The sequence below is a fragment of the Piliocolobus tephrosceles genome, chromosome 16, assembly GCF_002776525.5.
Source record: "Piliocolobus tephrosceles isolate RC106 chromosome 16, ASM277652v3, whole genome shotgun sequence".
Taxonomy (NCBI): Eukaryota; Metazoa; Chordata; class Mammalia; order Primates; family Cercopithecidae; genus Piliocolobus; species Piliocolobus tephrosceles.
In genome coordinates, this window is record NC_045449.1 from 52655632 (window position 1) to 52669921 (window position 14290).

The 14290-nt window shown below is 55.9% G+C and overlaps 1 protein-coding gene across 14 annotated transcripts in view; it reads right to left on the bottom strand.

The window, feature by feature from the left end:
• Positions 1–14290, bottom strand: part of HDAC5 (histone deacetylase 5) — a 48829-nt gene that overhangs the window by 8987 nt on the left and 25552 nt on the right. For 8 of the 14 annotated variants that reach the window (XR_003306796.1, XR_003306802.1, XR_003306795.1 and 5 more), the window contains 13 exons: positions 9510–9769; positions 9249–9420; positions 9027–9141; positions 8615–8745; positions 8320–8466; positions 8112–8224; positions 7641–7772; positions 7212–7434; positions 4643–4854; positions 3658–3942; positions 2742–2907; positions 1195–1328; positions 421–541 (listed from right to left, as the gene is read on the bottom strand). Coding sequence is in view for 6 of the 14 variants with exons in the window: in XM_026447647.2 (XP_026303432.1) it covers positions 421–541; positions 1195–1328; positions 2742–2907; positions 3658–3942; positions 4643–4854; positions 7212–7434; positions 7641–7772; positions 8112–8224; positions 8320–8466; positions 8615–8745; positions 9027–9141; positions 9249–9420; positions 9510–9769 (2211 nt within the window). In the remaining 8 variants the exon portion in view is untranslated. The remainder of the gene's footprint in view (positions 1–420; positions 542–1194; positions 1329–2741; positions 2908–3657; positions 3943–4642; positions 4855–7211; positions 7435–7640; positions 7773–8111; positions 8225–8319; positions 8467–8614; positions 8746–9026; positions 9142–9248; positions 9421–9509; positions 9770–14290) is intronic. The other 6 variants (XR_003306798.1, XM_026447649.1, XM_026447648.1 and 3 more) reach the window with 3 other exon arrangements.

The window sequence follows — 14290 nt, forward strand, 5'->3', positions numbered from 1 at the left end:
CAAAGTGGCCCCAACTGCCCCGGCTACAGGCTTAGCCACCAAAAATGAAGGCTCAGACCCAAGTACAAGACAGGCCTCTGCAGCCCACACCAGTTGGGAGCTGTCAATCCCCTGTCCTTGGGCACATCCTACTTCTGGGGGCAGATGGCAGGGAGAAAGGGGCATGAGAAGCTGGGGGATGGGGAGGAGCAAAGCAGTCCCCCCAACTGAGCACTTCCATCCTCCTGCACCGCGCCCCACAGCATGTTCTATGTTAGTGGCGCCCTCTGGAGGTGTGTGATGTGATAACTGTGCCACCTCTGCAGCACTAATGCCCTGCCTGTGCCCATGGGGACAACCTTCCTAGCCTGGCCAGGCGGTCCTCCTGAGAGCCCCCATCCCACCCTGACACTGGACATGCCCGCCCATGTGCCAGCTCACCAAGCAACTTCTTGTTGTCCAGCTTCTGCCGGTTGAGGGGGCTGGTCCCATACAGCAGGGTGTGGTATTCAGAGTGCACTGTCTGGATCTCATCTAGCGTGGCTTTGCGACCCCGGATTCGCTGCCAGGAGGATCAGTAAGAGGGATCACACAAAGGCGCAGCTCTCTCAGACCCTTCCTTTTTTTTTTGAGACGGAGTCTCACTCTGTCGCCCAGGCTGGAGTGCAGTGGCTCGATCCCAGCTCACTGCAACTTCCACCTCCCTGGTTCAAGCGATTCTCCTGTCTCAGCCTCCTGAGTAGCTGGGACTACAGGCGCGTGTCATCACGCCCAGCTAAGTATTGTATTTTTAGTAGAGACGGGGTTTCATCTTGTCGGTCAGGCTGATCTTGAACCCCTGACCTCGTGATACACCCGCCTCGGCCTCCCAAAGTGTGGGATTACAGGCATGAGCCACCGCGCCTGGCTCTCAGACCCTTTCTACCCCATAGCCAGGGGCACACACAGTCACTTCCTGGCCTCAGGAGTTCCAAATATTTTTCAGAAAGTAGATCCTGGCTCCGTCATGACCTTACTCCCAGATCCTCCCCGACTCAGCTGGGGACCATGGGGGAAAACAGTCTGCAAAGGATGGAACAGGGGGTGGTGGGAGAACTGGCCCCAAAGTCTGGGGCTGAAGAGAGGACGAGGAAGAAGCATGAAGAGAGGCTTCTCTAATGGAGAAACAAAGGCTGAATTTAAGTTGAGGGCCAGAGGAAGGAGGGGCTCCCTTACCTCGCACTTGCTAAGTAGGCCTGTCTCCTGCAGCCGGGACCAGATGCTCTGGATCCGGCCAGCATGCTCAGGGTGCACGTGTGTGTTCCCACACATGCACTGGTGCTTCAGCATGAACGTGTCGTAGACCACACCTGCGCCGCAGACCTATGTGTCAGCCAGCACTGCTCTGGGCCCAGGGTCCCAGTCTGGCTACCATGATCCTCAGCAGGACTCATGGAGCTCTCTCCAACCCCCAGGTCCAAACACCTCCCCGTGGCCACCGCAGCCACCCTCCCACACACCTGCACCCTCTGCTCTCCAGCTTTTTTTTTTTTCTTTGAAACAGGGTCTCACTCTGTCACCCAGGCTGGAGTGGAGTGTGCAGTGGCGCTATCATGGCTCACTGCAGCCTCAACCACTGCTCCCACTACCCTGGGCTCAAGCGATCCTCCCACCTCGGCGTTCTGAGTAGCTGGGACTATAGGCGCTACCACACCTAGCGTTTTTTTTGAGATAAGAGTCTTGCTCTGTCACCCAGGCTAGGGTACAATGGCACGATCTTGGCTCACTGCAACCTCTGCCTCCCGGGCTCAAGCAATTCTCCTGCCTCAGCCTCCCAAGTAGCTAGGATTATAGACAAGTGCCACCATGCCCGGCTAACTTTTGTATTTTCAGTAGAGATGGGGTTTCACCATGTTGGCCGGGCTGGTCTTGAACTCCTGACCTCAGGTAATCCGCCCACCTCAGCCTCCCAAAGTGCTGGGATTACAGGCGTGAGCCACTGCGTCCAGCCTTTTTTTTTTTTTTTTTTTTAAAATAGACGGGGTCTCACTATGTTGCTCATGTTGGTCTCAAACTCCTGGGATCAAGTGATCCTCCCACTTTGGCCTCCCAAAATGCTGGGATTACAGGTGTGAGTCACTGCACCTGGCCTTTCCTCTCCAGCCTTTGCCCCCTCTTGACTCCTCCTGAAATTCCTTTGCTCCATTATTGCCTGTCAGAAGCTTCCCTGCTACTCAAGCTCCAGTAAGGCTGCCCTGGACACCCGCATGGGTCTGATCTCTGCCGGCTGTGCCTCCTTGGCTGCACCCTTCTCACAGCACCTCCTGCTTTCCCCCTCCTGCCAAACCCCTATGTCTTACTCTCTACTGGTTATACAGGGCCACCCTCAGGCACGTCTGTGTCCCCCCAGAGCCCAGCCTGTGGCAGCTTCATGGGGAAGAGGACTCTGGTCTCATCCCAGACCTCACAGGGAGAAGGAAGGGAAGGTAGAAGGTCAGGGCCCAATACAGACAGCAGGCCGTCTCTACCCGGCACTTCAGGCTGTGGGGCAGTCCTTCCTTCAGCGGGGTGAGAAAGATGCTACCCACTCTCCCAGCTGAGGCAGAAGGCCCTGCCACTACCATAAACAGCTCTGGGGAACAGGGAGAGAACGAAGGCCTGTGTCCCCTCCTTTCAGGGTGCCTAAGGGGCCCCAGCAGCCTCTTCCCCCGCCCATGGGGCAGACACCACGCACAGGCCCTCTGGTGCCTGGCAGAAGGACATAACAAGTGGTAGGGGCTCACCTGTGGTGAAGAGGTGCTTGACGGGCTGGTCTGGGGGGCTCTTCATGCCCCCAGGGGCAGCAGGGGAGGACTGGGTGCGGCCCAGGGCCTGGTGGGGCACAGTGGCCAGGCTGAGGGGCGCCTGGTACACCTGCAGCGGCTGCAGAGGCTGAGCATCTGAGAACAGCTGTAGGGGAGGAGAGTGGGAGGGGCCTGGGTCAGACTCAGCCAGCACAGGGGTGAGGGCAGGCCCTGTCAGGGCCTCCAGAGGGGCCCCAATCCAGCCCTTTTCTTCCAAGTCTCCTCCTTCCCCCACCTCCTCCCACTTGCTCCCTCTAGGGACAGGAGACACATCTCCTGAGACAAGGAGGGATGGGGGAGATGTGATGAGTCACATCAAAGAGTAGCATTGAGGTAAGAGGCTGGGAGGGGCGGGGGCGGGGTGGGGGCGGGATGAGTCAGGCCTGGAGGGCTCGGCTGTGTCCGCAATGAATGGAGTGCCAGCTAGGCGTGAGGCAGACAGTAGTAACAGCGGGGGCGTGTGTGTACACACACGCACAGGCACGCACAGGCACGCACAGGGACCGACGCACAGCCGGCCCTACGCAGGCAGAAACGCAGATATACACAGGCCACGTGTGCACACGTGCACACCCGCACATGCACACACACAGACACACAAGCAGAGAGGCAGGCCAGTATCACAGAGACAGGGAGGGAACTGGCAGCCTAGGAGACACAGCTCTGAGATCAACACAAACAGCTCCCCCTTCTCCCCACTGGCCTCCTTCCCACTCCCCTTTTGCTCTCTAAAGAAAGCTGCTCCTGCATAGCCTGGAAACTGCAGATAGGGGAGAGGAAAAGACAAGGGCAAAGGCACGGGTGCGGAAGGACGGAGGGGTGGTGACTAAGGGCTGGGACCAGAGACAGGGCTCACTTTTTTGTAACCAGCACCAGGCTCCTCCGAGTCGGGCCCCTCCTCAGCACCACTCTCGCCCTCCTCGTCCTTGACCTGGATGCAATCCTCCTCCTCCTCCCCATCCTCTTCCTCGTCTTCCTCCTCCAGGTCTTCCTGTGTGCTCTCACTCTCTGTGGAGCCCTCCCGGGGCATGGTCAGGGCTCCCTCCCCCAGCAAGGCCTCCTGCTGCTCTGTCAGCTCCTCCTCTGTCTCCTCAGGGTGGGTGGTGGGCTGCCTGGGCAGCTCCCCTGTCTTGGTGAGGATCTGGTAACAGAATATGGGGGCACATCAGCTGGGAGTTGGGGAGCATCTGTGCAGCCTGTAATCCAGAACAGTCCATCCTTCCCTCCCTCCCTTCTTCCAGGCAGAGCTTCTATGTGAGTTAGAAAAAGGCAAGGTGGCTCCTCTGAGAGGAGGACTTTTTTCTTTTTTTTATTTTTATTTTTGAGAAAGAGTCTCCCTCTGTTGCCCAGCCTGGCATGCAGTGGCGCAATCTCGGCTCACTTTAACTTCCGCCTTCCCAATTCAAGAGATTCTCCTGCCTCAGCCTCCCCAGTGACTGAGATTACAGGCGCACGCCACCACGCCCAGCTAATTTTTGTTTTTTTTTTGAGAGGGTCTCGCTCTTGTCACCCAGGCTGGAGTGTAACGGTGTGATCTGGGCTCAGTGTAACCTCCATCTCCCAGGTTCAAGCGATTCTCCTGCCTCAGCCTCCTGAGTAGCTGGGATTATAGGTGCCTGCCACCACGCCTGGCTAATTTTTGTATTTTTAGTAGAGACAGGGTTTCACCATGTTCGCCAGGCTGGTCTCGAACTCTTGACCTCAGGCGATCTGCCCGCCTCAGCCTCCCAATCAAGCACAAGCAACCGTGTCTGGCCTGAAAGGAGGACACGTGCCAGCCTGGTGCTCTCCTATGTCCTGCCCCCAGCACAGCCCCAGGCCATTCGCCTTTCCAGGCTCACCTTGCCCAGCTGTAGCTGCTGCTGCTTCTGCTTCTCCAGGAACTGCTGGTGCTGTTGTTGCATGACCAGCTGCTGCAGGGCCTGGGGACTCTGCGGCAGCGGTGAGGACTGAGTGCGGCTCAGGGGCCGATGCCGCGGGAGCTTGCCCACCGTCCGCATGCTGGTGGCCACACGTTCACCCGTCACTAGTGGGGACTGCCCGTGGAGTGGCACTATGGAGTTAGGGGTGATGACTAAGCACCATTGTCAGGGCACCTGACTGCCCCCCCGACCCTGCATCTTGCCCCCACAACCCCCTCTGGAATATCACCACCTACATACTCAGGAAAAAACCTGGGGGACCTGGAGCACCCTCCACCCAAACCTGAGCTCCATTCTTCCTCTTCCCCATGAATGAAGAGTTTCACAGCTCTAAGATACCGCCTCCAGCAAGCCTTCCTGGATTCACCATCTTTTCCCTTCAATTTGCTTAACTGAATAAACTGAGTACACATGTAGTCTTGAGCCCTCTGAGTGAACAATGAAATGACTTGTTCTCCCTAAGTGCAACAAGGCCTCCCTGATCATGGACCCCGTGGATCCCGCCAGGCTAGGAAGCCCTGGGGCCAGGATCATGTTATCTTTCAAGCAGAACCTCTTCTGGTGCCAACAGGTACTTAAGGGCTGTCTAAAGCTGTGCTGTCCAATCCCATAGCTACTAGTTACATGTGACTACTGAGCCCTTGAACACAGCCTATCTAAATTGAAATGTGATATAAGTGTGAAGTATTCACTAGATTTCAAAGGCTTAGTATGAAACAAAAAGCAAAATATCTCATTGGTAACTGCATATTGGCCAGGCACAGTGGCTCACACCTGGAATTCCAGCACTTTGAGAGGCCAAGGCGGGAGGATGGCTTGAGCCCAGGAGTTCAACACCAACCCGGGCAGCTGAGTGCAGTGGCTCACACCTGTAATCCCAGCACTTTGGGAGGCTGAGGCAGGTGGATCACTTGAGGTCAGGAGTTCATGACCAAGTTGGCCAACATGGTGAAACCCCATCTCTACTAAAAATACAAAAATTAGGCCAGGCGCAGTGGCTCACGCCTGTAATTCCAACACTTTAGGATGCCAAGGCAGGTAGACCACCTGAGGTCAGGAGTTCGAGACCAACCTGGCCAACATGGTGAAACCTCGTCTCTAATAAAAATACAAAAAATTAGCTAGGCGTGGTGGCACACACCTGTAATCTCAGCTACTTGGGAGGCTGAGGCAGGAGAATCGCTTGAACTCGAGAGGCAGAGGTTGCAGTGAGCCAAGATCTTGTCACTGCACTCCAGTCTGGGCAATAAGAGTGAAACTTTGTCTCAAAAAAAAAAAAAAAAAAAAAAATTAGCTGGGTGTGGTGGCACACGCCTGTAGTCCCAGCTACTCAGGAGGCTGAAGCAAAAGAACCGCTTGAACCCAGGAGGTGGAGGTTGCAGTGAGCAGAGATCCCGCCACTGCACTCTAGCCTGAGCGACACAGTGAGACTCTGTCTCAAAAAAAAAAAACAAAAAAACAAAAAGTGCAGTGGCTCACGCCTGTAATCCCAGAATTTTGGGAGGCTGAGGTAAGCAGATCGCCTGAGGTCAGGAGTTCGAGACCAGCCTGGCCAAGATGGTGAAACCCCAGGTCTACTAAAAATACAAAAATTAGCCAGGTACAGTGGCAGGCGCCTATAATCTCAGCTACTTAGGAGGTTGAGGCAGGAGAATTGCTTGAACCTGGGAGGTGGAGATTGCAGTGAGCCAAGATCACACCACTGCACTCTAGCCTGGGTGACAGAGCGAGACTGTCTCAAAAAAAAGAAAAAAAGACCAGCCTGGGCAACACAGCAAGATCCTGTCTCTACAAAAATTTTAAAATAGGAAGAATAACTGCATGTGTATTACAGAAATTATAATATTCTGGATATACTGAGTTAAATATATGTGGTGAAATCAATTCCACTTGCTGCTTTTTTTTTTTTTTTTTTTTTGAGACGGAGTCTCACTCTGTTGCCCAGGCTCGAGAGCAATGGCGCGATCTCAGCTCACTGCAACCTCCACCTCCTGGGTTCAAGCAATTCTCCTGCCTCAGCCTCCTGAGTAGCTGGGATTACAGGTGCCCACCACCATGCCCAGCTAATTTTTGTATTTTTAGTAGAGATGGGATTTCACCATGTTGGCCAGGTTGGTCTCAAGCTCCTCACCTCAAGCGATCCACCTGCCTTGGTCTCTCCAAAGTGCTGGACTCACAGGCGTGAACCACCATGTATGGTTCCACTTGCTTCTTTTTACATTTTTTAATGTGGATGCTAGAAATTATGTACTTAGATTTGTGTTGTTTCTACTGAACAGCACTGCTCTGGGATGTGAACTCCAAGATGGCAGCAGATTTTGTCCAGAACAGTGCCCAGCATCCTGTAGGTATCCCATGTTTCCAGAATGTGGAAGAAATCACTGATGCTGTTGATTCTGCTAAAGGGAACTAACTGTGACAGGGCTGGAGAGTATCCCTGACTGTTGGTCCTGAGCCCCCTCCCTTGCACAGCTGCCTGTCCACTCACCAGCAATGAGGGTGCTCTGCTGCCGGGCCTGCTCCAGCAACAGCACATGCTGCAGCAGGGAGGCATGCCCGTGGGGGCTCCCGTCGCCCTCCAGTGCCACGCCCAGCAGGCAGCCAGGGATAGAGGATGTGCTCATGAACTTGCCCGTCAGCGTGCCACCCTGCCGCAAGGACTGGAGGGCCTGCCTCTCGGCCTCCTGCTGTGTCGACAGCTTCGGGGAGGCCTGGGGGGTGAAGGGAGGGGCTTATACAGCCTCAGTCCTGCCAACTTTGGACCAGCATCCCCATCTACCCACTGTCTACCCCCCAGCTCTGGGTAGGGCCAACCGATCTCCCTTAGGGCCTTGGAAGGGGAAAACCCCAGCTGGGGGCACGCAGGACCTGTGACCTCAACACCAGAGGAAAGATGGGGTATGTGCCCTGTACTTACAGTGAGGTGTGAGTTGGTGACAGTGACCGTGGCCTGCAGCCCTAAGGAGATGTTGGGCAGAGAAGGAGACGTGTAGAGGCTGAACTGGTTGGGGGAGCTGTCCAGAGGGAGGGCTCGGTGCTGGGGGAGCATCTGGGGAGCAGTGAGAAGAGACAGGAATGAGAGTGTGCAAAGGGAGGCAACAAGGGAGGGCAACCTGGGGCCAAGACCAAGTTCTCTGAATGGTGCCCAGTTCCCTCTACCCTGAGCTCCCACTGAGGGACACTGAGCCATCAGGGCTCTTCATAGTCCTGTGGGACAAATTCCCCTTTGATGCAATTAAGTCCAAGCAAGGACCCTCCAGCCTATTCATGTGGGCAGAGAGGTCTCTGCTGGGCACTCAGGCAGACAGACTGGAAGGAGCTGCACTCTTTCTTCCATGGGAAGGAGCAGCTCTGTCCCCGCCCCACCAGCCCTCAGCCAGGCCTGTACCTCGGTGGGGATGTTGGGGACTGAGCCAGTAAAGCCATTCTCAGCGATGGTGCTGTGGGAGCTGTTGGGAGAGCTGGGGCCGGAGCCGGGTGCGCTGTTACACACGGACGAGGCTACAGGAGAAGTGGTTGTCACCTGGGCCTGCTCTGAACTACCCCCCACCCCGATTCCCAGACCCTCAGAACAGGTACATGAGAGCAGCCCTTACCCCCAGGCCCGGCACCTGTGATCTCAACAGCTCTTTTCTTAAAGGTGCTAATAACAGTCCCATCCTTGCGACGCAGGAGGGGACTGCTTCTCCGCTCGGCCACCTTCTGTTTTAGCCTTGAACGCACTTTCAAGTTGGGTTCAGAGGCTGGAGAGAAGGTAACCGAGGTTCAGATACGCGCACAGCAGCACACATCTGCAGTCGAGCCCACTGTGGTCAGGCCTGACACTGCCACAAGCCCACCTCTGCCTCCCGGGAGCCATATTCTGGGAGGCCAGGTGGGGGACTCACTTACCTGTTTTGCGGAGGGGGAAGTCATCTCGACTGTCGTAGGGCCCAGGCAAAGGCAGTTTGTAGGAGGGAGGCGTCCCAGGGGGGCCGCTCTGGGGAGGGGAACTCTGGTCCAAAGAAGCATGGTGGGCTCCCCTGGGGGTGGGGGTGGGGATGGAAGCAGATCTAGGTTATCACCCAGCCTGCTGGACCTGCCACCTGGCAATCTACATTGATGAAAAATCGTTTGTATATAGGAAGAGGACATGGATCTCGGGGAAAGAATGAGGAAATAAACCAGGGATGGAGGTCCTGTCTCTAAGGAGAGATTGCAGGACCCATATATGGGCACGGGGCAGAAGCCCCTTGCCATCCTATAGCCAGGCAGCCCCTGAGCGGCTCACCTATGCCCACCCGTGCCTGCCCAGGGCCATTACCAGCATTTGGGGTGCTGTGGGAGGGAATGGTTGAGGCCGCCTGGTGTGGGCTCCTTTGACTTCGACAAGAGGAATTCCTGGAGCCTCAGCTTTACCTCGGTGCTGGCAATGGCACCTGCAGGACAGGGCACAACTGACCTGGCTGCTTAGGGCCAGACCCCCCATGGCAGGGGCAGGCGTCATGGGTGGGGCCCTAGGAGGTCCCAGGAGTCCCTGCCTTACTCTCTTTGCTCTTCTCCTTGTTCCGCAGGATGAGCAGCTGCTGCTCTAGCCGCTGCTTCTCCAGCTCTTCCTGCCGCTGCTGCTCCCGCTGTCGCTGCTGCTCCAGCTCCTGCTGCCGCTTGGCTGCCAGCATCTCCTGCTGCTGCTTGGCTGCCAGCATCTCCTGCTGCTGCTGCAGGGGCATGGGGAGGGAGGCAGGAGTGAGCCAGGCCCAGGCGGGGGGCGGAGGCCTGGGAGGCCCCCCGCACCCCTCTCGCTCACCTTGAGGTGCTTCTGTAGCTGGACCTCATGCTGCCTTGTCAGGTGGTCATGCTGTTTCTGGAACTCAGCGAACAGGAGCTGCTTCTGCAGCTGCTGCTGCTGCTTGAGCGCCAGGAGCTCCTGCTGCAGTTGCTGCTCCCGCAGTGTGGGATCCACAGAGCCCACCAGAGCACCCCGTAGCTCCACAGGGCTGGGGCTGCCTCCACCCCCACCCCCCATGGAACTGGGCATGGCTCTTGGCAGCACCGGCTTCACCTCCACTGTGGGCAGAAGAGACAGGAAGGAGTTAGTGGGCCCAGCCCCAGACTCCAGTCATGCCTGAGGCCCAAACACTACCAGGCAGGATTCTAGGAGACCCAAAGAGATCAGAGACAGAGGGGAAATCAAATCCCTCTGCTCCATAGATGCAACATTTTACCTTAATTAAATGAGGCTGAAGCCATGAACTTCAATAGGAAAATACAGGCCAAGCACGGTGGCTCACATCTGGAATCTCAGGTTACTTTGGGAGGCTGAGGCAGGCAGATCACCCGAGGCAAGGAGTTCAAGACCAGCCTGGCCAACATGGCGAAACCCCCTCTCTACTAAAAATACAAAAATTAGCTGGGCGTGATGGTGCACACCTGTAATCCCAGCTACTCAGGTGGCTGAGGCATGGGAATCTCTCGAACCCCGGGAGGCGGAGGTTGCAGTGAGCCAAGATCATGCCACTGTACTCTAGCCTGGGTGACAGAGGAAGACTGTCTCCAGGGAAAGGAGGAAAAAAAAATAAAGGGCCGGGCGCGGTGGCTCATGCCTGTAATCCCAGAACTTTGGGAGGCTGAGGCGGGCAGATCACGAGGTCAGGAGATCAAGACCACCCTGGCTAACACAGTGAAACCCTGTATCTACTAAAAACAAAAAAAATTAGCTGGGCATGGTAGCACATGCCTGTAGTCCCAGCTACTCAGGAGACTGAGGCAGGAGAATCGCTTTAACCCTGGAGGCGGAGGTTGCAGTGAGCCAAGACTGCGCCACTGCACTCCAGCCTGGGTGACAGAGCGAGACTCCATCTCAAGAAAAAAGAAAACATGCATAAACATGAAGTGGTACCTGACAGATTGTGAGTACTCAACACATTTTATGTGTGTGTGTGTGTGTGTATATATACATATGTGTGTGTATCTCTCTACCTATATATATATATATATATATATATATATATATATATATATCAGAGACAAGGTCTTGCTCTGTTGCCCAGGCTGGAATGCAATGGCATGATCATGGCTCCTAACAGCCTCAACCTCAAGCAACTCTCCCACCTCAGCTTCCCGAGTAGCTGGGACTACAGGAGCATGCCAATGCACCAGGCTAATTTTTAAATCTTTAGTAGAGACAGGGTCTCACTATGTTGCCCCGGCTGGCCTCAAACTCCTAGGCTCAAGCGATCCTCCCACCTCAGCCTCCCAAAGTGCTGGGATTATAGGCATGAGCCACTGCCCAGCCTTCAACACATAACATTATCATTGATAGTCAACATCTCTGGGCATTTTACAAGAATGACTCATTTAAATGTCATGGTTACCTATGACTTAGATGCTATTATTACCCCATTTTACTGATGAGGCAACTGAGATTTAGAGAAGTTTAAGTAGCAACCAGACACAGCTAGGTGATCGAAGAACCAGAATATGAGTCCAAATCCTAAGCTTTTAACCACCGTGCCCACTCCTATTTCTCAACACCGTGCCCCGTGCCAAGCCTCATACTAGAAGAGAAACTGAGGCACAGAGGTTGGTTCTAGGACTGACAGTGCCCTTGGTAACCCCAGGAGAGGCTGGTGGAGACCTTCTGGATATCTCTACCCTCTGTCCCCTTCTGGGGCCTCATCCCTATCTGGGGCACACTGGGCAGGAGAGAGAGAGGCTGTGGGAATGGGAGTGGGGTGGGAACAGAAGGCCTTGGAGAAAGCGGGTGCAGGGCTGCACCAAGCCAGGGACAGGAGGGGGCTGGGAGTCAGACTCGTTTCCTTTGCTGGATTATCTCCTTTCAACAGTTTTATTGTAATTACCCTGAAAATGCCGCTATATATAGAGTGAGCCAAACAGCAGCTGTGCCTGGGGGGAGGGGGAATGAGAGGATGGGCGGGCAGGCAGCAGGGAGGAGGTGGGAGGAGGAGACAGGAAAGGAAAGGGAATCAGACAGGAAGAAGGGTAACGGCAGGGGGAGGGCGGGAGCTTCGGCAGATATCTCAGAACTCTGGTCCTAGGGAGAACTGGCTGGGGAGAGGAAGGCAGTGGAGGGCCTGCTGGGTTCCAAGACCTTGGGTCCAGGCCCCACATGGACAATAGGCCTAGCGGCTTGAGGTTCCAATGGGCTTATGGGAAGGCTAGGTCTCCACTTCTTTGTCCCCACACACGGTTCTCGGGTCATTGCATGTCACTCCCCACCACTGCCCTGTGGTTGCCAGGACAACTGGGCAAACACCACACCAGCAGGGAGCCCCAAGCACAGCCCACGCCCCACAAAGCCTCCAGCCAGGAAGGGGAAGGCAGGATACCACTGCCTGGGAAGGCGGAAGTGAGAGAGGCAGGGCCAACCCATTCCTGTTTCTCTTCTACTTCTTTCTCCAAAGAAAGCCCTCACTCTCCTCGCTACAGCCCAGAGAGGTCACGAGGGGCTGGGAATGCTCCTGTGGCAAAGTGGCCCACTCCAGCCCAGGCCTGGGAAGAAAGGACCCCCCAAATCCTTCTGGCTACCACTATCTCCTGCCCTCATGAGCTGGGCTCTCTCCAGATCACCCCCCCCCCCCCCGCCCTTAAGGGCGGGAGGGGGTGGGGGGGGGAAAGGTTTTTGTTTTTTAATTTTTTGAGACAGAGTTTCGCTCTTGTCACCCAGGCTGGAGTGCAATGGCACGATCTCGGCTCACTGCAACCTCTGCCTCCTGGTTTTAAGCAATTTTCCTGCCTTGGCAGGCGCCCACCAACAGGCCGAGCTAATTTCTGTATTTTTAGTAGAAACGGGGTTTCACCATGTTGGTCAGGCTGGTCTCGAACTCGTGACCTCAGGTGATCCGCCTGCCTCAGCCTCCCAAAGTGCTGGGATTACAGGTGTGAGCCACCACACCCAGCCGAAAAATTTTTAAAGAGAAAAGAGGGAGGTGGGAGGTAGGAGGTGGCAAAGGGTGGGCTAAGAGAGGCCCCCCACCTGTTTAGATGGGTCTGGATCTCTCCAGAGAACCTAGCACTGAATGGGTGTCACCCCTAGGCAGGAGCAAGGCCTGCTGGAGGCCAAGGCCATGCCACCCGCATGCCTGTAGTATGGCCTCTGGAACCCCCTACAGGCAGGGCGGGGTGGGAGAAGGTAAAGGGTGAGCACCACGATGTGGCAGTCCCCACCAGCCTCTTCTCCCCCAAGCATGGTTGGGAACATTCCTCTGTGGTTTTCCCGCCAGCCGTACTGACGACTCTGTGGCCACAAGGCCAGAGTCACATGTGCAGAAGTGGCCAGATGTGGCAAGAGGGTGGGGTTACACATACTCATCCTCCTTCCCAACCCATATCCTGCCCCAGCACCAGGAGGAAGGGTCCTTGGAAACTGCAGAAGGCCTTCCTGGAGGTAGCCAGCCACGGTCCATGATGGTGGCAAGGAAATGGCAGCCAGCTCAGGTCTCCCCAGCCCGTGAAGTGCTCAGCAAGGCCCTGAGCTGGCCGGAGGGTTATCTGTTCTTAGTCAAGGCTGGCTTGGCCCGTGGCACTCTGATCACTCAGCCAAGCGATGGACGGGCTTCAACCTGCTGCTCCCGGCAATGCCGGGGTTGTGGGAGCCGGATGCCAGCCCGCCTGCCCAGAGAAGGGCAGGGGTCCAAGCACTCCTGGCTCCCAGCAGATAACCCTGCCTAGGGCTGGAACTGTCGCCAGCAGTACTGGCTTCCCTTGCAAGAGCCCTGCAGAAAGCACATGGGCTCAGGCAAGGGGAATCTCCCACCAGACTGTCACTGCCACTGCAGCAGCAGAGATGTTAGGCCCGGAGCTGCAGTGGGAGCCACAGTCCTATTGGTATGCAGGTGGCAGGGCAGGCAGAGGGCCCTACCATGCAGCCTCGTTCCCATGCAAACAGGAAGCACAGGCGACTCCAGAATATTAATTTGCAGGGCCTGCAGGGCCTGGGTGGTATGCAGCACCCCAGGGGTTTGCCAGGTAGCAACCTGCTCCACCCAAAGTGGAAGGGGCCATGGCTGCTCTGCCTGAGTCAGGGAAAGGAGGGGCATGGAGCCCCATGAATAGAGTCTGCCCAGGCACAGACCCTGGAGCTGGGCTGGCCTTGAACTCTCTCAAGGATCCGTGCCCTCTGCCAGCCTGGCATGAGCAGAGCAGGTGGCAGCAGCTGCCATCAGCACCAAGCACCTGGGTGTGTCATGATAGGAAGAGGCTCTTGGCCGCCTCCTGGTGGACCTAGGAAGGCTGGGGAACCTCTGGGGAAAGAAGAGGATAGATGGGCCTGGGCGAGGTGGCTCACGCCTGTAATCCTGGCACTTTGGGAGGCTGAGGTGGGCGGGATCACCTGAGGTCAGGAGTTCAACACCAGCCTGGCCAACGTGGCGAAACCCCATCTCTACTAAAAATACAAAAATTAGTTGGGTGTGGTAGTGGGCACCTGTAATCCCAGCTACTCAGGAGGCTGAGGCAGGAAGAATTGTTTGAACCCAGGAGGCAGATGTTGCAGTGAGTATAGATCATGCCACTGTACTCTAGCCTGGGTGACAGAGTGAGACTCCATCTCAAAAAAAAAAAAAAAAA